Consider the following 24379-nt stretch of genomic DNA (forward strand, 5'->3'; position numbering starts at 1 on the left):
TGTAAATAACTTTGTTTCATTTGCCTATATTTATCTTGTATTGCCTTGTCATTTCTTGTTGCAATGGCTAGAGCTTTCAAAAGTATGTTGATAGAAGCTACCTGTTTTTTTTATTTAATGGAAAATATTTCATCTTTTGCTATTAAGATGACTGTTAATTTTTAATTCATGACAAATAACACTAAAAATATTTTTATTCTTTGCAAAAGTATGAGTTTACTAAAGCTAGGAGATGTTGAATTTTATCAAATAATGGTCAGTGTTAGGTGTCTGTCAGAATTTTTCCCCTTTGGCTTTATTATGGTGATGATTTGTAAACAGTTATCTTCTGAAATATTCTTGCATTCTTGGGATAAAGACACCTTGGTTATTATGTATGTTTATTTTAATAGATGACTGGAATTGATTTGTTCTTAATTTATGAATTCTTGGATGTGTCCTCTGAGTGAGATTGGTCTGCTGTTTTTTTCTCATGGTACCTTTGTTGATATCATGCTAGTTTGGCTAATAATGGTGATTTTAGTTTTTCAAAGCTAATTAGGATGACTGAACATTGTCAGTCAGTGGACAAGAAGCAGGTGGCTGGAGTGGTGGCTCTGCTGCTTGGCCCTTTCATCCATGGACTGGGTAAGGGTCTGGATCAGACTTTCTCAACCAGCATTCTTTCTGTGAACCACAGAACATAAAAAATGATAAGTAACCTTTTTTCAATTGTCTCAAGGATAGTAGTAACTCGTATATTACATACACAGAAATTGATTATATATACAGTGGATAGTGTGTTCGTTTTCTATTGCTGCTGTAACAAATAAGCACAAACTCAGCAGCTTAAAACAAGTATTATTCTCTTATGTAATTCTGAAGGCTAAAAGTCTGAAAATCAGTATACTGGGCTAAAAGTCAAGGTGTCAGCAGGGCTGGTTCCTTTTGGAGGCTCTGAGGGACGAGTCTGTTTCTTTGCCTTTTTCAGCTTCTAGTGGTTGCCAAGTGGTTCTTGGCTCCTAGTGATTGTGCCACATGACTGACAGACGGACTCTAAAAGTCTAATTCGAAAGTGCATCACTTGGTAGCATTCTGTGTGGAATGCTTGTGAAAGGCTTCAAGTTGTCAGCTGGCAATTCCAGGGAAAGGGTATGATTAGGCTCTTATTAGAAACAACATCTGGAATGAAAATGAGGCCTGCTTTTCCAGGTCTGCTTGGACCCCACGGGGAGCCAGTTTTGACTTTGAGCGAGCTCTGCTTTCCTTCCACACCAGAGTTGCATACTTGGAGAGCAATCGGGATTCATGGTAAGGCCAAACTGATAAATAGCATAGACATATGGGAAAGTTACAGACTCCTTCATGAATGCAGGTCAGGCCCCAAGTGAAGAGAGGCCTTGCTCTTGGGCAGAGCTTTCCAAATGTGGATGTGCACAGTGGGGAACTTCCTCCCTCTAGAAAGAGCCCAGGTCTGGATGACTACCTAGTAGGGATATGTGGGGAGGGAAGACAGTGGGTATTGAGTTAGATAATTAAGGTTCTTTTCAAACCCTGAAGCCCCCATTCGAATACTTCAAATTTTAGTTGGGGAAACTGAGGCCCTGAGAGGGAGAGGTCACTTACCCAGATTTATAAAGTTAAGAGCAGAGCCAAATATTAATATTCAGTCATTTCTGTCATCTTCAGATATTAATACTGATAACACAGTTTTTTAAACCGTATCCAAAGAAATAAATTTACAGGTAACACTTAACAAACACTGACTTTTTAAATGCCCAAGCCATAAAGTATCCAGGCAGAGAACTGCTTCTCACTAATTCTTTGAGAAATGAAAGGCGAGTAAGAAGCTTCAGGTCCCATAGACTCCTTCATCAGTGCTAGGAAGGGAAGCTGGGAAGCTGAGGCCAACTGTGCTGCTGTTGAGCCCCACAGGCCTGTCAAAGGCTGCCTGGAGGGGGAATGAAGTTCAGGGAATCAGTCCAAATTCCATGTGAAACAATTTTAATGATTTTCGAACCTCTCAGACATTAAAAACCCTAGACACAAGGCTCATTTGAAAGAATGTATTTTCATATTGACTCAATACCAGAAATAAGCAGTTGGCTGAGGACCCATGTTTCTAAGGCATATGAATCTTGAATGTTTTTAGTGAACATTAGATCCTAGGGAACTAATACTGCATTTCACGATCTCTGAGCACTGATCAATGTTCTTCTTAATCCTGTAGAATTTCTCCACATATTCAGAACGCCCTAAGAGCTCCACAAAATCTTCATCATGAGTGATCACCAGAAGCTGGAAGTTACGCTGCTGTGAGCGACTTTTTATTATCCTGAAACAATATATTTATAACATTTTATTACTAAAGAACATACATAACCCTTCCTTTTCTTTGAAAAAAGCACTGAGAACCTTGTCAGACACATAAATGTATGCTCTGTGTGATGACCAGGTTTTTCCTGTGCTGTGTGAGTATCAGGGAGGGCCTCTGACAGCCCTGCAGGAAGTGGCGGGGGGAAGGGGGGTGTGGATCCAGGCCTTCAGCCCAGCCAGGTAGCAGTCCCATCTCCTCTCCAGACAGGGGGGCTGCATGACTCTTCACTCAGGTCTGGCTTAGAGACTGGTGAGAATACATGATCTAGTTTATTCTTAAAGCAGGTGGAAATGTTGAGTTTCCCTTAGTATCTGTGCTGCTCAACTTTCGGGGTCTGATTATTCCTTTGCCTGGGGTTTTCTTGACCTGATACTAGTTTTCTCTGGAAGAAAATTACATTAAAAAAAAAAAAGACAAAGACTACAGGCAAGGGGAGTAACACTGTGAGCCCCACTGCCTTCTTAGGAGCTGGGTCTACTTAGAATTCTGCCACCAACAGTCACTGGACGCATCACTGGTATGACACACAGGGGGCCTGAGTGGGTGTACTGAGAACATTTTTGCTCGTTATCTATGTGCTGAGGTAGTTACGCGTCTGGGACTTGAAAGACTTTTTCTTTTACCTAACCACTTATTTATCCCTTGCCTGGAGCTGGATGCACTTAGGTTTCAAAAGCACCAGCCCTTACTTGTTGGTCACACGGGACCACTGAGAGATGGCTGGAGAAAGGTGGCTCTGTGGCTGCTCAAGTCTCCTTCTGATTCCATCCCTGCTATCACACAGGAAATGTTTTCCCTGCTAGAAGGAGTCTGTCTGGAGCAAGAAGTACCCAAAATAGCTTCTCTACCTCACAGAAAGTGCCTTTCCTCTGCCAGCACAGCCCATAAGCAAGGGCTGCCTATCCCTAGAGCGTGCACCCACCACAGGTGAACTATGGTAAAAAGTGTATGCAGTTCTACCCCCTGGATTCTACTTCACCAGTAATACACTTTCTGAGTAAGCACTGTCATTCCTCATAGATGCTGACACACGTGAGAAGCTGGGGAAATAGTCTAAAACCCACTGTCACTACCGTTACCACCTAGAAAGGCTTTAGCAGGGAATGCTAACTGCTGTACGGGACATGTGGGCCCCTCTGGTGGGTTTACAGGAAAACCAAACCAAGCCAGGAGACCCTCACCATGGGTTTCCCTATGAACACTCTTGGGGAGATGCAGGATGTGTCTGGGGTGGCTGTTCACCATGTAGTTCTTCTTGTAAGCATCTGAAGAATTACGATCCAGGTAAAGCCTAAGGTCTGGCAAAACCAGTTTCCTCAAGGAAGACACATCTGCAGAGGATTTTCATCATAGAATTCTCTTAACCTTACTTTAAAAACTATCATAACTTGGCCCCAAATTTGAGATACTTACTCAACCAGAGCATGTGCAAGAGATTCAATGTTTTCTCGGTCAAGGTTTGTCGTTGGCTCATCCAAAGCAAGGATGCCACAGTTTAAGCAGAATGTTTCAGCCAGGGCTAGGCGAATGATGAGTGAGGCTAATACCTGGAACAAAAGCACCAGAGCTTAGCTGCACTGCACATTTTTCTCATTCACCTTAGCAAAGCAGGCAGACCTGGCATAATGTCTTTAGAAGGGAAAGGTGGGGCAATGTCACAGGATCACTGACCTTAGGTAAATCACTGCTCTTTTGTTTGGGAGAGCCTGGCACTGTGACCAAACACTCATGCCGTTCCAGAAGGTGAACTATCATTTGCATTATCTCATCCTATCATTTGCAATGAAATACAATGCTAAAAGCAGTGCTGACCCTGCACAAACACCTCACATCAGCTACAACAAAACTTCAAATTACAGACTTGAATCAGAAATGCATTAACATTTATCTGTAACTAGTAATTTTAATAATGCTATAAGATTAACAACCTTAAAAATTCATGACCTGGCTATTTTCCTGATAATGAGATTTGTTAGAAAATTTAGACAGACATAATACATTTTCCAGAGCCTCACAGACACCTTTTCTCTCAGAGACATCTTTAAATCTCTATGTTCTGTGAGATCTATGGCTCCCAAAGAGGCACCACTGCTCTAACCCACACTTAAATGTTTATGTGTATGATTCTGAGGGGGAGAGGGAAAGGAAGGGAGGGGAAAAAGTACCAGGAGTACAGAAGTATGGTTTTATTTAAGCTTGACTGCAGGAAATCCAAGCAACCCAAATTATGAGGCACTTTTGTGGTTAACAGAAGCCTAATACTAAACTAGGCCACTGCTGAAGCCATCTGAGGGTACAAGGGACAAAGAATTAAGAGTGAAGAACTAGTTTAGGAAGTATACACTACTTTCTGTGTGAGATGTAATGCCCCCTCCACCACCCACCCCGATTTGTGAGTGAAGGAGCATCAGTGGGTCAGTTAGTGATTTTAGAGCAGTTTATAGCTTTGCTCTGACGCTGGCCCTTTGGGGATGGGCACTTCTGCTGCCACCTGCACCACCACCCACTCAGAGTGGGATACGACTGGAGCTCCTGGCCCACCTCTACCAAACCATTTGTCTATTCTGTCACCCAACACCAGGGAAGCAATTACTGCTAATTAATTTTTATAATTTGGAGTTGCTATAGGAAATCTGCTTTTGTTCAGAAAGTATTTTTAATCCAAACGGACATGTTTCAAACCATTTTCTCATTCATAATTACCACAAAAAATCATCAATGCAAGTAGGGGATACTGCCTATAGATCACAAATTTGTCATTTTTGCAGACTATGATTAAGATAATAATCTGCAGATGCCTTATAAGTTGGTATCAGCTGTCCGGGTTGATGACAAAATGCATACATGCATAGAGTGTCTTTAAGCAAAAATTGCAAACCTTTTATGAAAGTAACTCTGATAATGTGAGCATCCGTTTCTGGAACTATAAAATTTTGTTAAGAAAATCAGGGATCCAGAGATGTTATCAAGTATAATGTTCTGCTTCTAATCTGAAAGGAGGAAGCTCAAAAACCTTTAACATCTTTTACAAACCAGTGCACAGTGAAAGAACCCAGCCTTGTACCCTAAGGATGCAGGTCCCACTTTCCCAACTCTTTGAAACTTTATTCCTCTGTGCTCTACATATCCAACCCAGGCTATCCTCCCAGAGCTTCCTGTAGAGCTAGATGGTCTGGCCCAGCACTGAGTCCCTGTGTATGTGGTGGGGGGGGACAGAGGCACCTGTGGGTATCAAAGCCTTTGACCCTGGCAGACCCTTCTTTTAGATGGTCCTCAGGCCCAAAGGCTAGGCTGGGAGTGGTGGTGAGGACTCAGTCCTATGATGAGGCTACCTTCTCAATTAGACTCTCACTTATTGTAATGCCTCATCTGGCTCAATCTAGGATCTGGTTTGCTAATACTGTATGTCACTGACTAAAACATGCCCTTCCCCCACCCTTTGACTTCTCTGAAATGAGGATGCATCTTACAATTACAATTGAATTTATTCTTTCTTGGTGTCACATAAAATAGTGGTGTGTCTATAACTGATAACTCAGTAAACTTATTCTCATAAGGAGTGCTGTGGAACAATGAATGGTCTTCAACTTCTTGGTTTACATTTAGGCTATCCTGTGAGACTGTTTCAGGCCCCTCTTCTAAAAACCTACTTTACATAATGTTGCAGGAAATGCTGGTTAGAATTGAGAGAGTGTAATGAGAGTGACCGAGCCTGATTCACTTTCCACGGCAGCAAGGAGTGCTATAAGGAGCTTCCTACCATTCAAGGGCAACTTTGGGTGCTTCCACTGCACTGACAATGATTCCTCTTTTTCAATTCTCTGTGTACAGGTGGTTCCCTAGGCTCCTGAGATACCTGCCTTTTGTCCAGCACTGCATCGTCCTCGCATATCCAAGGGCGTGTCTCCCTTTAGCATCACCACTCGGTAGTTGTAATTCCGCCTTTTATCAGAAGCTGATACATTTTCATCGGCATCAGATCGAATTTCTATGTATTCAATATCTGACACAGAAAGAAGAAGATTTTAGGGGAACCTACACTCTGCAGCCTTTTGTCACTTGCAAACCTTATCAAAGTAAGTTACAAGCAACATGCGAGGCTGACATTACCAGAGGAAAACACTGGCTGGTTTGGAAACTTTTTCTCTGGTGATGAAGATTCCTGGCCAGAAGCAACCAGATGCCCCAACCCTCAGTCTCAGAGGTGCTTTTTTCTTAGTTCCCCTATTAAGAGTTTCCTCCTGATGGTTTTCTTCTTATCACATTTTGGCTTATCCCTATCTGCACTTCGACAGAACCTATTACATCATCAACTAAATATAATGTGCACCATGGCCAAATCTGTAAGTCCTGTCAGGCTTTGGAATAGAAAACTTTGCATTTTTTTCTTGCTAAGAATTCTAAGATAAGAATTCTTAGAAAATCGGAAAGAGATGTTCAGAGAGGGGCCCAGAGGTAATACTGGCATGATGAGCAGTCTTATGAGGCAAGAGCTGGATACAGGGCTTCAGAAAGAGCATTCACGATACACCATGTTAATTACCTTGTCCACGATAGGTACTTCGCCAAAGGTCACGAATAATTTTGTTGATTTCTTCCATTTTCATACTGTGAAATTTCATTATTGCTCTGGAAAAAGCCATTGATACTTTAAAGATAACGTATTATAACAATAAATTTAACAGTATATATTAAAAATATGCAATGTATAATAATGTATATAATAAGTAATATCATGAGATAAATTCCCCAATATTCTCAATGATAAAAGTAGAATATAGTAAGAGCTGGAAAAAATAAACAGAACCAAAACCTTGCTATTGGCTAGTATGGCAAACTCTCAGGCATATATAATTCCAGCACTCTGGAGTCCTTATCCTTCTCCATTTTCACTCTCTATGATATGACAAACACTCCCTTAAATGCTCAAATACTGTGAAAACTTCTGAAACAATTTTTTAGGAGACATTTCTTAGGCTTAATGGAAGGACTGTTTCCACTGATACCAACTGGTTATAGGAAGCCCTGCTGAACAGATGACAGTGAGTTAAAGAGGGGACAGGAGATGTACAGGGTCCCTTAGTCTATGGGAAAATAGGTGAATCTCTGGAATTGCTGCCCTTTTTCTCTTCTATTATTATTAAGGTTGACCAAAGTCAACCTCTTAAGCTGCTTTCATTTCTCAGATCTGTGAGCTTTTTACCAACCACAAGTGTTGGTTCGGAGAGGGTGATAAAGAGGCTTAAGCTGAGCTGAGCCTCAAAACTTTTATTTTCCCTTCCTAGTTGAAGATTCAGAAACCCTAACTCCAAATATGTGCATTAACTTTCTTTGACCATGGCACCCCTCCACCCCCAAAACACTCTTAAAATACTAGTAGTTTCGAAACACTAAAAAGAAGAAAAGAAATGTCTGTAAAAACAAAAGTAGCCTGTCAAAATCTAACACTGTTCTTACTAGAGTCACCTTTAGTCAAAAAGCCCTTAGGTTATTTGGAAGTGGGTTTATGAATTAATAAATGTTGCACCAGTCACAAAAAGGCAAACATCACTGCCATTACCATACAAAGGATGTGAGGCGGACATACTTCCATTTACAAGTCTCTTATCTGATACATACAAAAAAAGAAACTGAACGTAATGCTACTGCCTCTGCAGAATCATTTCATGATCTTCCGGTTTACCAGCAAAAGAGAAAGAAATGACTCAACATAAATACATTTTAAATATCAGATGAACGGACTGTGAAGTAATAAAAACCAGAAAAAACCATATTCCGCCTGTTGATGAGAAAGCAACAAGTCTCCATTTTCTATTTTATACATCTGTCTCAGTCTCAGATTTTATACTTCTGTCAAAAAGACAGAGGCACAACTTCTAAGTATTTGTTTAAAAAAAAAAAAACCTCAGAGAATGTTCTTGAGACCAATCACGTAATGCTTAGCTTTACACATTATGATCTTGATTTTTCAAATGACTTTTCAAAAATGTCATCTTTCCATTCAAGTTAAAAATCTTCCATAATCAACATTAAATAAGCACTCCCAATGTGGAGAACAAGCTCCAGGTGGGGCACAGATGTCCCAGGTGCACACACATAGCCTACACCACAGCTCCCTGGTACAACAGAGGTGGTGCATCCTCGCCCATGGGTAGGTCTGCTGAGAGACAACAATGCAGGAAAAAGCTCTAGTCCTTAGAGGGATCCAGACTCACCAACGATCATGGCAGACAGAGTGGATGCCCACTACTGTTGGCTGGACCATTCACTTATCTTTGTATCTTATCTCTCTGCTAATATGGAGCTTACAACCCCACTGTGCAATGATTACAGTAACTACATTAATCTACTTGAAGGAATAACAATGTAAGTGGCTACTAGTGATGAGCATTTACCTTATGTAAGGTACAATTATGCTAAATAATCATATTTTATCTCATTTAATCCTTACTACAATACTGAGAGTTAGATTTGGTTATCTCCATTTTACCATTAAGAAAATTGAGATTCTCTAACAATGAATTTTCTAAAAAAGAAAGAAATCAATCCCATTTACAACAGCATCAAAAACAATAAAGTACTTAGGAATAAATTTAAGGAGGTGAAAGATCTCTACTATGAAAACTACAAGACCCTGATTAAAGAAAATGAAGGCAGAAATAAATGGAAAGGCAGGAATTCCCTGGCACTCCAGTGGTTAGGACTCTGTGCTTTCACTGCTGAGGGCATGGGTTTGATCCCTGGCCAGGGAACTAAGATCCTACAAGACACGCAGCAGGGCCAAAAAATAAAAAAATTTAAAAAAGGAAAAGTATCTCATGTTCATGGATTGGAAGAATTAATATTGTTAAAATGTCAATACTACCCAAAGCCATCTATAGATACAATGCAATCCATATCAAGATTCCAATGGCATTTCTTACAGAAATAGAAAAAAACACTCCTAAAACTCATATGGAACCATGAAAGACCCCAAATAGCCAAACAAACACTGAGAAAGAACAACAAAGCAGGAGGTATCACACTTCCTGATTCCAAGCTATACTATAAAGCTATAGTAATTAAAATAGTATGGTACTCCCACACACCTATGGACAATTAATCTATGACAAAGGAGGCAAGAACATACAATGGAGAAAAGACAGTCTCTTCAATAAGTGGTGCTGGGAAAACTGGACAGCTACATGTAAAAGAATGAAATTAGAACATTCTCTAACACCATATACAAAAATAAGCTCAAAATGGATTAAAGGCCTAAATGTAAGACCAGATACTATAAAACTTCTAGAGGAAAAACACAGGCAGAACACTCTGAAATAAATCACAGGGCTTCCCTGGTGGCGCAGGGGTTAAGAATCTGCCTGCCAGTGCAGGGGATATGGGTTCAATCCCTGGTCCGGGAAGATCCCACATGCCGTGGAGCAACTAAGCCCATGCACCACAACTACTGAGCCTACGCTCTAGAGCCTGCGAGCCACAACTACTGAGCCCAAGTGCCACGACTACTGAAGCTCATGTGCCTAGAGCCCATGCTCTGCAACGAGAGAAGCCACCGCAATGAGAAGCCCGTGCACTGCAACGAAGAGTAGCCCCCACTCCCCGCAACTAGAGAAAGCGTGCGCACAGCAACAAAGACCCAACACAGCCAAAAATAAATAATAAATAAAAACTAAAAAAAAAAAAATCACAGCAATACCTTTTTGGATCCATCTCCTAGAGTAATGAAAATAAAAATAAACAAATGGCACCTAATTAAACTTACGAGCTTTTGCACACAAAAGAAACGATAAAACGAAAAGACAACCCACAGAATGGGAGAAAATACTTACAAACGAAGCGACCAACAAGGGATTAATCTCCAAAATATACACACAGCTCATACAGTTCTGTATCAGAAAAACAAACAACCCAATCAAAAAGTGGGTGGAAGATCTAAATAGACATTTCTCCAAAGAAGACATATAGATAACCAAAACACAACAGCCAAGATGCTCAAGGTCATTAATTATTAGAGAAATGTAAATCAATACTATGATGTATCACACCTCACACTGGTCAGAATGGCCATCATCAAAGTCTACAAATAATAAATGCAGGAGAGGATGTGGAGAAAAGGGAACCCTCCTACATTGTTGGTGGGAATGTAAATTGGTACAACCATTATGGAGAACAGTATGGAAGTTCCTTAAAAAACTAAAAATAGAACTACCATATGATCCAGCAATCCCGCTCCTGGGCACATATCTGGAGAAAAATATAATTTGAAAAGATACATGCACCCCAGTGTTTGCTGCAGCACTATTTATTGACAAAGGAATGGATAAAGATGATGTGGTACATATATACAATGGAACATTATTCAGCCATAAAAAAGAATGAAATAATGCCATTTGCAGCAACACAGACCTAGAGATTTTCATACCAAGTGAAGTAAGCCAGACAAAGAATGACAAATATCATATGATATCACTTACATGTGGAATCTGAAAAAACAAAAAACAGATTAAAATGAACTTATTTATAAAACAGAGAAAGACCCACAGATGTAGAAAACAAACTTACGGTTACCAAAGGGGAAGGGGGGAGGGGAGGGATAAATTAGGATGATGGGATTAACATATACACACTGCTATATGTAATATAGCTAACCACAACGACCTACTGTATAGCACAGGGAGCTATACTCAATATTTTGTAATAACCTATAAGGAAAAAGAATCTGTAGGGGCTTCCCTGGTGGCACAGTGGTTAAGAATCCGCCTGCCAATGCAGGGGTCACAGGTTTGAGCCCTGGTCTGGGAAGATCCTACATGCCGCAGAGCAACTAGGCCCATGTGCCACAACTGCTAAGCCTGCACTCTAGAGCCCGCGAGCCACAACTACTGAGCCCATGTGCCACAACTGCTAAAGCTTGCGTGCCTACAGCCCATGCTCCACGACAAGAGAAGCCACCAAAATGAGGAGCCTGCGCACCGCAACGAGGAGTGGCCCCCACTTGCTGCAACTAGAGAAAGCCTGCACACAGCAACAAAGACCCAGTGCAGCCAAAAATAAATAAATAAATAAATTCATATATATATATATATATATATATATAAAGAATCTGTAGAAGAGTATGTATATGTATAACTGAATCACTGTGCTGTACACCTGAAACTAACACAACATTGTAAATCAACTATATTTCAATATAAAAAAAAAAGACTTACAAAAAACCCCAGTATGGTACTGGCATAAAAACAGACAAACAGACCAAGAGAACACAATCGTCAGCCCAGAAATTAACCCAAGCACATATGGTAAACTAATATTTGACAAGGGAGCCAAAAATACTCAATGGAGAAAGGACAGTCTCTTCAATGATGGTGTTGGGAAAATTGGATATTCACATGTAAAAGAATGAAACTTGATCCCTATTTTACACCACTCACAAAAATAAACTCTAAATGGATCAAAGCCTTAAATGTAAAACCTGAAACTGTGAAACTCCTAGAAGAAAGCTCCTTGACATGGGTCTTGGTAATGATTCTTTGGGAATCACACCTTAACGCACAAGCAACAAAAAATAAACAAGTGGGACGACATCAAACTAAAAAGTTTTTGCACAGCAAAAGAAACCAACAACAAAGTGAAAAGACAACCTACAGAATGGGAAAAAATATTTGAAAACCATGTATTCGATAAGGGGTTAATACCCAAAACCCATAAAGAACCCATAAAACTTGGAAACAAACAAAAAATCCAATTTAAAAATGGGCAAAAGACCTGAATAGACATTTTTCCAAAGAAGTTATACGAATGGCCAACAGGTACATGAAAAAAGATGCTCACAGTCATTAGGGAAATGTAGATTAAAACCACAATGAGGGACTTCCCTGGTGGTCCAATGGAAAGAATCCGCCTTACAATGCAGGGGACGCAGGTTCGATCCCTGGTCAGGGAACTAAGATCCCACATGCTGCGGGGCAACTAAGCCCATGCGCCACAACTAGAGAGAGAAAACCCACACACCACAATGAAGAGCCATTGTGCTGCAACAGAAGATCCTGCGTGGTGCAACTAAGACCTGATGCAACCAAAATAAAATAAAATAAATAAATAAAAAATCTTAAAAAAAAACAAAACACAATGAGGTATCACCTCACACCTCTTACAACAGCCATCACCAGTAAGAGATAACAAATGACGGCATGGGTATGGAGAAAGGGAAACCCTTGTGCACTGTTGGTGGGATGGACTGTAAATTGGTACAGCCACTGTGGAAAACAGTATAGAGGTTCCTAAAAAAATTAAAACTAGAACTACCATATGCTCTAGCAATTCCACTTCTGGGAATATATCCAAAGGAAATGAAAACACTATCTTGAAAAGTTATCTGCACCCCTGTGCTCATAGCAGCATTGTTTACAATAGCTAAGACACGGAAAAAATCTAAGTGTCCATTGTTGGATGAATAGATAAAGAAGATGTGAAATATATACCTATATGTATCTATATCTATATATATCTATATCTATAACATATCTCTATATACAGACATACACATACATACATACAATGGAATATCATTCAGCCATAAAAAACAAGGAAGTCCTACCATTGGGGACAACGTGGATGGACCTTGAAGGCATTATGTTAAAAGAAGTAAGTCAGACAGAAAAAGACAAGATCTCACTTATATGTGGAATTTAAAAACAAAACAGGGACTTTCCTGGTGGCGCAGTTGTTAAGAATCCGCCTGCCAATGCAGGCGACATGGGTTCAATCCCTGATCCAGGAAGATCCTACATGCCACAGAGCAACTCCTGTGCACCACAACTATATATTGTAGCATTATCTGTAGTAGCAAGCATTTAAAGGCTTCCTAATATGTCTATCAGTGGTTAAATAAAGTAGGTAATATCCATTTTATAGAATATTATGCAGCCATTAAAAATAATGAGTGATTTACATATATGAACATGATTTTCATCACATGGTAAAGTGGAAAAAAAACAACAAAAAACACCTACAGTGTGATACTATTTACACAAAACAAAAAAGATTTGTGTGTACATACATGCAAAAGCACTGTGAAAGAAATGAAAATATGTCACCAATGTAATACTACTTAAGTGCTGAATAAATGTTAGACATTGTCACGGAAATGAACCGAAGCCCCAGCTTGAACCATGTTCTGTGATTTGCAGAATAATGGAGTAGAGGAAGCATAAATATCTGTAATACAAGGCTGAATGGGTTAAGTGGCACAAAATATTATGGTGTACAAAGGAAGGAAAAAATTACATGTTTGGGAAGGGCTCTATCAAGGTAACATTCAAAGGACGAGAAACAGCATAGTAAAATGCAAGGTGTCTTAAAGGAACAAAATTATTCAGTTTGGTTAGAATACAGTGAGTAGTGAGATGAAATGGGGAAGGCCAGGTGTGGAAGTCTTTCCTAAAATTAGAAGAGAATAGCTACCACCACCTTTAAGAAAATTAACCTGGTAGAAGTTTAACAGGGGTGGGAGGGATAACGAGATGGGGGAAGTTACCACAGTAATACAGGTAAGAGTTAAGGAGGGCTTGACTTAGGCATGGGCTGTGGAAGAAAAGCAGCTCTGAAACAGAACTGTGCAGGAACCCTGTGGGAGCTGACTGCTGACTGAACTATACAGACGCAAAGATTAACCTAACACACTTTTTAGCACTTGGACTTACAGGTAACTAACATTTAAGAATGACCTTGAAGGTCCATGACCTCTAGTAAACTATCATTCTGCTGAGGCAAAGATATAAATTTCCTGGGCTGGAAACTATTGTAGGTAAGTGGTCATCTGGCTGGTTGCATCAGCACCACCATGTGCCTGGAGTGTGCATGTCATTCAGTTAAATGCATATAGTACTAACTCATATTAAGTGTATGTTTTGTGAAAACTGATTCCCAAAATAAAATGAAAAGGTCTAAGATCTAAGAAAATAGTGATTTATAAATCAATCTTATATTTAAATATTCTTAAGAATCTGAAAAATTTCCTTGAAAATTTCAGTAACAATCTGTTGCATTTTATGAGGACAAATGATGGTTTTAGTGGTATTTATAATTTTGGTGATCCATGGAAGTCTTAGGATGTGATCCTCACAAATGACAAAGGCCTAATATATTTACTGTTTTAAGGGAGGCACAATGAGGCCAAAAGGCAGAAAGACAAATACCAGTGAAACTATTCTATATGATACTATAAGGGTAGTCACATGTCATTAAACATTTGTCTAAACCCACAGAATGTACACCACGAGTGAACCCTAATGTGAACTACAGATTTTGGTGAGTATGATGTGTGAATGTAGGTTGTTCAAATATACCACTCTGGTAAGGGATGTTGATAGTGGGGTAGGCTATGGTTGGGGTGGGGGGAGGCAGAGATACATGGGAAATCTCTGTACTTTCTGCTCAATTTTGCTGTGAATCTAACACTGCTCCAAAAAATAGTCTATTTAAAAAGGAGAGAAAGGGGTATGCACTAGTGTAGTATGTAGAGCTGTTTTCATCCATGCCCCTCCTTCCTTCTTCACACAGACACCTCCTTTGAATGCCAAGCTAACTATATACTATCCTTCAGCACCTCTTTGCACTATGGCTTCTGCCCCAGCAATTTCTAGATGACTTTCCTTTGTGTTCTAAGCTAACTGCCTCCACACTTGGACCTGTGATGAAAAGCTTCTGCAAGCCTCGGAGTTATCTACTTTCTAAGTACACATGGGTTCTAGCTTGATGTCACAAATGAAGCATATTAGGCATCCCCAGGACAGTAGTTCAGGGTTTTTACTGCTGCCCTGCTCTGAGGTCATTTTTAAAATCATCTCAAGACTTAGTCATTACCAGAGAACTGAATGCCTGAAAAAGAGTCATTAGACCAAATGTCATTAGGTAGACCAAAATCTCACCTGCCAGGAAAAGACCCTTCCAGCTCTTACATCTTTCGTATTTTAGCCATCTCCAGGACTCAAACTACTGAGGAAGGTTAGTTACCATTTTGCAAAATTTGAACTGGATTTCCTCATGTCTCAAGCTATTTCAGTAAATAAAATAATAATTAGAAGGGCCAAATATATGTGTGCCTTCCTAATAAAAAAAATTCATAAGTAGGATAAAAACAAATAAGTTCATGAAGATTATCCAAGCTGGACAAAAGCAGTAGAGAAGATTATACTTACAAAAGACATTTGCCAACAGTATTATCCTTATCTTTGTATATAAAATTGTACCAAACTATGAGATATACAGGTTGCCAAAAAATTGGCTAAGATCAATTTTGATTGAATACTCTTCCCTACTGTAGTTACCACCGTGAGAATTTCCTATCTCCCTACATTTAGGTCAGCGGAAGCCCTCTAGTATAAAGGAAGTGATATGATGAGTATCACATTCTACTGAGTATCACGTTCCAAACTAATAGTGGTTTTTATTACTTAGCACAATTTAAAATCCCTAACTTGCCAAACTTAAGTTGCACATTTAAAAGAAAAATGTCCTCTTTTTCTGGATAAAACCTTTAAGACTATTAAACGAATTTCCTGAAACACTTAAAACTGTTGAATTGCTGTATTTCCTTTAGCCAAACTCCCAAATATCAGCTTTTAAAATTCAGGCAATGGGTCACCCACTATTAACACAGTGCTTGATAAATATTTGGTTAAGAAAACCTGCGAGTGTGAAATGCCACCAGCTATCATTTGGTTTTGTAATCTACTTATTTGATGCTACAGGGGCTGCTGATGTGAAACTGTACTGTATCCAAGACAAGATTAGAATGGTGGCCATGAGGTGAGTCCTGGTTAAAGGCCTCACCCCCAAGCTCTGCTTGAGTGTAAGAAGCCAGGCTCTGAAAAGACTCAAAGAGAGTTGGCTGCCTTCGACACAAAACTTACATGTTTCCACTGAGTCTCAGAAGAAATATGACTTAATGTGCAACATTCCACATTTGGGGGAAAATGACAGTGGAACACTTTGGGGATAGGGCAGAACAGTGTACTTTGATATATTCCAAAATCACTTAATTTTAATTGGTGTCTTCTTTTAAGGGGGTGGATAAGGGATAATAAATTCTAAATAATGGATGTTTTCCCCCTTCTTATCTAGTGTGTCTCTGACCATTAGCAATGCTTACAATCAGTGATTGTTTTAGGTGATTACTAATAACAGATGGTAATCAGCTTTTCTTGAAAATGCACTGCTAATTTCCTGTGTTACCTTGAATAGACAGATGAATGCAACAATTACAATGACTACATGCTTCTTCTAAGAGGTGAAACAATATGGGAAATTTTGGACCTTACTTTCTTCTAGGTGAGAAGGCAAATTTAAGGCTCACAGTATAAACCTTAAGAAGATTTGCAAGCATAAGCCCACAAACACTCAATTTTGGAGAAATCGGTACCACTTCTTTTCTTCTCATTTAGAAGAACGCATCTGATAACCAGATAACAGAACTCAGTAAACAGCCTGACTTTGTTCCTTAGGCAAGCCTAAATTGCTGGAAAGCACCACTGTACCTCCCCACCCCCACAAGCTCCTGGCAGGCCCCATCAAGCTCCCTCACATGCCCTCACTCCGCTCAGTGTGATGCCTCTATGATTGAGGCACTTTTCTCTACTGAAAGGCCCTTCCTTCATTATTCATGGCCCAGGTCAAGTATAGACTATGCAGCACCTACCATGGTCTCCCCTATTGAACAGTTACCACTTTGCAGGAGGGACAGGGTATGATATTTCTGTCTTCCCAGAGTCCGCCAAGAGAAGACAGAACAGGGGTTTTTGAATGAACAGGTGCCTTATTGAGGGAATTCCTCTTGTTCCTGCTGTCAATGGCTCTCAGGGTCTGTAGGGATAGCAGGAGGGCTCCTAGGTATAGTATTCTATTTAGTTAACACATGAAACCCCAGGTCTGCAGGTCAGTGTACTAAGAGGAAGAGCTACCTTGTAGCAGAATATGTGCACATAAAATTTAAGACAAAACCAACCTACATAATACCTAACTTGGCCCCTCTTGTCCCCTCTAGTTAGCACTCCATTTTTCTGCTCCTCTTCACAGCAGAATTTTTTAAAGAATTATCTATACTCACTGTCTCCATTTCTTACCACCCATTCTCTCCTCATCCAACTCTAAGGCTTCAGTTCCAACCATGCCACTGAGATTGCTCCCCAAAGTGATGAACACCCTCCATTTTATCAATTCCAAGGGTCACTTCTTAGTCCTTCATCTCATTTGACCTCTCAATAGCATTAGACTCCTGAAATACTTTCTGTACTTGGTTTTCAAGCTACCACGCCTTTAAAATTTTTCTTCTACTTCATCAGCTACTTTTTCACTGCATTTGTAAACATCGTGAGTTTTGGGACCCTTCCCATCTCTATCCACAGTTATTCCCTATGTAATCTCATTCCATGGCTTTAAATACTACAGATATGATGATAATTCCTAAATTTATACATTTCCCCTGAGCTCTAGACTCCAAATTATACATCCAACTGCCTGCTTGACATCTCTACTTAGAAGTCTACAGGCACCTCAAACTTAAAGTGTCCAAAACAGAACTCTAGATTTTCCCCTCCTCAACCTTGCCCATTTTAGGGAATGGGAATTTGCTTTCCCAACATCCTACTGGTCAAGAAAACACATGTAGGATCAATTCTTCTTTCTTTTGCTTTTCCTCCCCTACATTCAATTCAGAAGCAAGGCCTGTCAACTCTATCTGCAAAACAAAAATGGAGTCCATCTACTTTTCTCCATTTCCACTGCTACCATCCTACACCAGTCCACCACTCTCTCCTGGGTGCCCCTATAATGCATTCTCCACACGGCAACAAGTGTGATTTCTTCAAACTATGAATCAGATTACGTTACCTCTCTGCTTCAAACCATCCAGTGACTTCCTATCACACTTAGAATAAAATCAAATTGTTAACCAAGGCTGCAAGGCATGGCATACTCTGGGAACCATCTTCCTCTGACCTTATTCCCCTGCTCACTATACTCCAGCCACGCTTGCCTTCTTCCTATTCCTTGAACACCTCATGTTTGTACTGGTCTTAGGGCCTCTGAATCAGCTACTCTCTCCATCTGGAATGCTTGCATCTCAGCTTTGTGCATATCTTGCTTCCTCTCATCAATCAGGTCCTAGCTTAAATGTCACATTCTCAGAAAGATTCTGCCTTAGAAAAGGCCTAAAGTAGCCCCTCAGTTATTCCCATCACCATAGTTAATTTTCACTGTTTATGGATTTATTTCTTAATTTTCTGTTTCTTCATCCCTGTATACTTAGTATACAGTATCTAGAACAGTAGAAAACATGTAAGCACTCAAATCTTAATTGAACAAAATCCTAATACATATGACAATATATATTATGCACATACACACTTTGCTAAGGAGGTATAAAATATATAAAAATAAGTTGACTATTGTGGCTCTAAACCAGGAAGTATGAGTTAATTAACAGTTAGGAAAACTTTCTATATAAATATTGGTATTAGTTTTTTAAAGGTTAAAAAAGGGTGGGGGGGACCATGGTAGCAGCACAGCAGAGTGGGAATATAAAGGCCTTAGTTCTGAGATCTAATTTATCTCAACCATTTAGCTGGGTAATCTTGGACAGTCTTCTTAATCTCTCTGATGAATACTTGCCCTTTACAGGTAGATGCCCGAATTCAATTAGATTATGGCTAACACATATTAAGTAATGAATTAATATTAGTATCTCCTCTGCAGAGCCCCCGCCATTGAGAAATTTAGTCTTAAAGCATGTTTAAATAGAAACAACAGAAACCTACGTTTTCTTGGTCAAGTTCCTTAGTGCTCTTAGTGCTCTTAAGAGAATAGAGAATTTAACAATATACATTAAAGAATGTAACACTGGGACTTCCCTGGTGGCACAGTGGTTAAAACTCTGCACTCCCAAAGCAGGGACCCTGGGTTCGATCCCTGGTCAGGGAACTAGATCCCACATGCATGCCGTAACTAAGAGTCTGCATGCCACAACTAAGGAGCCTGCCTGCTGCAACTAAGACCCAGCGCAACCAAATGAATAAATAAAAAATAAAGAATGTAACATGACAAAGAAAGCTGGACTAAATGGCCTGTAAATTTCCCTTTTAATTCTGACTCTATACTGAATGCTATAATGGACTTAAAAAAAAAAAAGGGGGCTTCCCTGGTGGCGCAGTGGTTGAGAGTCCGCCTGCTGATGCAGGGGATGCGGGTTCGTTCCCCGGTCCAGGAAGATCCCACATGCCGCGGAGCGGCTGGGCCTGTAAGCCATGGCCGCTGAGCCTGCGCGTCTGGAGCCTGTGCTCCGCAACGGCAGAGGCCACAGCGGTGAGAGGCCCGCGTACCGCAAAAAAAAAAATTAATAATAAATAAATAAATAAATAAATAAATAAAAGGTTTCCATTTCATATATAAGGAAACTGAAGCTCAGGGTATTTAAATAATTTGCTAAAGGTCAACAGTCAGATTCAGATTCGGGTAGTCTCTAGAGACAATACTTTTAACCATGGATTATGGATTTTTCAGGATTCAAGATGATGAAATTTATCAACTTTTACACAAACATTTCTTGCTGTTTAAAACTCAGTTCAATTTTTCCATCAAAAACAACTTAAGTCATCCTATTCTGTACGGTAGATTTTTACTGATAAAAATCGGTTTTGATTTTTGTCTCTTCAAATAAACTTGCCAGTAAGGACTGGGTTTCCTATTCCTTAGTGCTCAACAAATGTTTGGTAAGTTTACCGCACACATAGCATCAGTTGGTAAAGAACTCAAGAAGTAAAAAGGCTTCTAAAGGCATATATACCTATAGCTGGAAAGACTAAAAGGAATTATGGAATTTTTTTTTTAAAAAAGACAAATGTTATGTATGAATAGTCTACCAGGCAAGGAATTTTTTTTGGCCGTGGCACAGCATATGGGATCTTCATACCCCAACCAGCGATCGAACCCAAGCCTCCTGCAGTGGAAGTGCCAAGTCTTAACCACTGGACCACCAGGGAAGTCCAGGAGGTGAGGATTCTTTAGTAATGTCTTGCTTATGCTCTTATTTCAAAACATTAAATTTCAACAATTTAAACCGTTGGATCTAAAAATCTAGGAGAGATTTCAATATTTGAAGAGGTTTAAAAAAAAAAAGTTTCCGGGCTTCCCTGGTGGCACAGTGGTTGAGAGTCCACCTGCCGATGCAGGGGACACGGGTTCGTGCCCCGGTCCGGGAAGATCCCACATGCCGCGGAGCAGCTGGGCCCGTGAGCCATGGCCGCTGAGCCTGCGCGTCCGGAGCCTGTGCTCTGCAACGGGAGAGGCCACAACAGTGAGAGGCCCGCGTACCGCAAAAAAAAAAAAAAAAAAGTTTCCACTTGGTACAGACATACATACCTATGAGCGTTTCTGGACCCAAGGAACATTGTAATGTTAACTTATTCACTCACAGTGAAAGACGACAAAAGATGTGTCCCTCCGAAAGTCATTATAGAAGTCGAACTTAATCCAACAAAAATCTTATTAGTATTTATTTTTGAAAATAATGTAACTGGCTCAGTTCCAATTTTCACTTATGTTAAAAGACTATGTACTTTCCAAAATTTGTATTGCCAGAGTTATAGCTAGGTGATTCTGGGGCCACCTTTGCTATCATCATTAACTAAAAGAATCCTCATACTGAAAAGTGGGTCTTCCTGTCCTCCTGAGCCTTGTGGTCTGAATGCCACTGCTGAGGCTGGTCTGTTCACTATGCTCTTTCCAGAGGAAGCCTTAAAAGAGAAGAGATGCTGTCTGTGTACTTCTCTTAGCACTGAAGAGGATATTTTCCTTTTTAGAAAACAGCAACGGATAAAATCTAAGGTGACTGATAATTCTCCTGCTACAAATACCTAGAAATGCTAGACAGGTTTATAACAAAATTTATTTTACATTATAGCTGAGTTTACAAGAAAGAAAGGCAAATCCCTACATGGTGGAAACAAAGATGGAACTAAAAACCAGAACGGTCAATGTGTGATATGATACCACAGATGAATTTAGTTATTATTTTCATAACCCAGAGTTTCAGTATTATAACCCAGGACAGAAGATGAGGCATAGGACCCAACTGAGGCAGAAAGAAGTGACTCCCAACATAAAGGCTGAGACTCTTGAACAGCAACCTTCAATAAAAGAGTGGAAAATTAATAATTTGTGAGTTCAAAGTACTGGGCAAATGCCTTACATGGGTTTAAGGTCCTCTGTTATACCACCAGTGTAGTTCAGGAACTCCCAAATTGAAAAATTAACATAAAAACTAGACTTAGGCCAGTGTTATCCCAGAGTGCCCAGCAGATACAAAACAAATCTCTGTGTGGAAGGACATCCACACAAAAAGGTCACAAGGGCGCTTCATAGGAAAAAAAAAAAGCACTACTAAAGATGAGCTTACAATTAAACACTACATGAAACCCAAGAAATACCTCACTAGGGCTAGAATCAGCACACAAAATAGTAGAAAGAGACTCCTAAAAATGCGAAATAAAAAAATGACAATGTGGGGACTTCCCTGGTGGTTAAGGATCCACCTGCCAATGCAAGCGAAATGGGTTCTACCCCTGGTCCGGGAAGATCCCACGTGCTGCAGAGCAGCTAAGCCTGTGCACCACAACTACTGAGCCTGCACTCTAGAGCCAGCATGCTGCAACTACTGAAGCCCACATGCCTAGAGCCTGTGCTCTGCAACAAGAGAAGCCACTGGCATGAGAAGCCCGCACACCACAACAAAGAGTAACCCCTGCTCACTGCAACTAGAGAAAGCCCTCATGCAGCAACAAAGACCCAACACCCCCCCAAAAAATAAAATGATTTTTAAAAAATGACAATGTGAAAGAATATGAAATATGTATACTTAAAATGAGTAAAGACATACAAGAAGGAATCAAAACACTAAGGAAAAAATACATTATGAAAAAAAGAAAAATTTCTGAAAATGAATAAAATAGAACTTATAGGGCTTCCCTGGTGGCGCAGTGGTTGAGAGTCCGCCTGCCGATGCAGGGGACACGGGTTCGTGCCCCGGTCCAGGAAGATCCCACATGCCACCAAGCGGCTGCGCCTGTGAGCCATGGCCGCTGAGCCTGCATGTCCGGAGCCTGTTGCTCCGTGGCGGGAGAGGCCACAACCGTGAGAGGCCCGGGTACTGCAAAAAAAAAAAAAAAAAAAAAAAAAAAAAAGAACTAATAGAATTGAATAATACCTTGAAATGAAAAGTAAATTTTAAAAGGACAACTCAATAGGCAGTATAAGCAGCAGCTAAAGAATCTGTGCACTGGAAGGTATTTATGAGGAAGTTGCCCAGTGTATTACCAGTATATTCAAGAGGGGTTAAGCAATATGGAAGGAAGAGAATGACAAGGTTTATTTATGTCTAAAGAGAAATGAAGGAGAGGATAATAGTAAGAAATGGAGCAAGGATAATACTTGAAGAGATAATATATGAGAATTTTCCAAAATTAATGAAAGGTATCAACCCTCAAATCAATAGGCATAATTTCTGAATAGAACTAAAACTAAACCTAAATCTAGACACACTCTAAAAAAAATGCAGAATACTGGAGACAAGGGAAAAATCTTAAAAGAACCAGAGAAAAAAGGCAGATTACCTCCAAAGGAATAATTAGAATGATTTCTCAACAGCAACCATGGAGGTCAGGAAAAAACGGAATATTTTCAAAGTACTCAAAGCAAAAAAAAACCTTTCAATCTAGAACCTATGCTCAGCTAAACTATCAAGACTGAGAGCAAAGACTTTTCAAAGACTGGAAGAGAATTTACTACTAACAATCCTTCACTGAAAAAAATTATTAAAGGATGTACTTCAAAAAAATAAAATTAAAGAGAGAGAGTAACTGAAGCTAAAGAAGGAAGGAGTGGGATTCATAAGAAATTGGTAAACATATGCGGGCTTATCCAAATAAGCACTGACTATGAAACCATAACATTAATTATTACTAATTTGAGATGATATAAAAACAAGGTAAAATGAAAATACCAGACAATAGAAACACAGCAGATAGGAGAAATTAATTAACATTCAAGAAGAAGATAAAGCAAGTCATATTAGAGACATGGTTCTTAAACTTTGATGTGCATCATAATCACCTGGAAGGCCTGTTAAAACACAGCCTGTTGAGCCCTGTCCCTAACATTTCTGAACTAACAGGTCTGGAGTAGAAAGTGAGAATTTTCTTCTAACAAGTTCCAAAGTGATGCTGATAATGTTGCTCCAGGACCCCTTTGGGAATCAATACATTTGATTTCTTTTAGGTCGAATATGCATGTTAAAAAATTAAAGGTAAACACCCAAATAACTAAAGTATAATATATCATTTACAACCCAAAGAAGGGAAAAAGGAGGAATAAAGAAAAATCAATCAATCCCATAGAAGTCAGGAAAGTAGGAAAAAATAGAAATAAATATAACTAAGTAATCAATCACAATGAAATGAACGGACTAAATTCACTAGTTAAAAGACAAAAGATGGGGGCTTCCCTGGTGGCTCAGCGGTTGAGAGTCCACCTGCCGATGCAGGGGACGTGGGTTCATGCCCCGGTCCGGGAAGATCCCGCATGCCACGGAGTGGCTGGGCCCGTGAGCCATGGCCGCTGAGCCTGCACGTCCGGAGCCTGTGCTCTGCAACGGGAGAGGCCACAACAGTGAGAGGCCCATGTACCGCCAAAAAAAAAAAAAGACAAAAGATGGACAGACTGAATAAAAAACAAAATTTTGCTACATGCTGAATATACTGTAAAGTTGTAGCAATTACAACAGTCTTGGTAATGGCACAGAGATAGACAAAGTGACCAATGAAACAGAATATAAAACCCAGAACTGACCCATGCACACATGGAATTCTGACATGACAGAAGTGACACTGCAGATCATTAGAAAAGGATTAGATTTCTCAATAAACAGAGCCAGGACAACTGGTATCCATAAGGGAAAAAATGAAATTGGATTCC

The 24379-nt window shown here is 39.9% G+C and overlaps 1 protein-coding gene across 2 annotated transcripts in view; it reads right to left on the reverse strand.

Annotated features, from left to right (window-relative positions):
* Positions 1-1976: 1976 nt before the first annotated feature.
* Positions 1977-24379, reverse strand: part of RAD50 (RAD50 double strand break repair protein) — a 98401-nt gene continuing 75998 nt past the window's right edge. Inside the window, exons 22-25 of one of the 2 annotated variants that reach the window (XM_082837186.1) lie at positions 6900-6985; positions 6217-6359; positions 3770-3903; positions 1977-2314 (exon numbers count right to left, since the gene is read on the reverse strand). In XM_082837186.1, the coding sequence (XP_082693312.1) occupies positions 2128-2314; positions 3770-3903; positions 6217-6359; positions 6900-6985 (550 nt within the window). In that variant the 3' untranslated portion in view covers positions 1977-2127. Of the gene's footprint in view, positions 2315-3769; positions 3904-6216; positions 6360-6899; positions 6986-20476; positions 22557-24379 lie in introns of those variants that run through there. The other variant, XM_082837187.1, reaches the window with a different exon arrangement.

This window comes from Leucopleurus acutus (assembly GCF_964270905.1).
Source record: "Leucopleurus acutus genome assembly, chromosome: 3".
Classification (NCBI taxonomy): domain Eukaryota; kingdom Metazoa; phylum Chordata; class Mammalia; order Artiodactyla; family Delphinidae; genus Leucopleurus; species Leucopleurus acutus.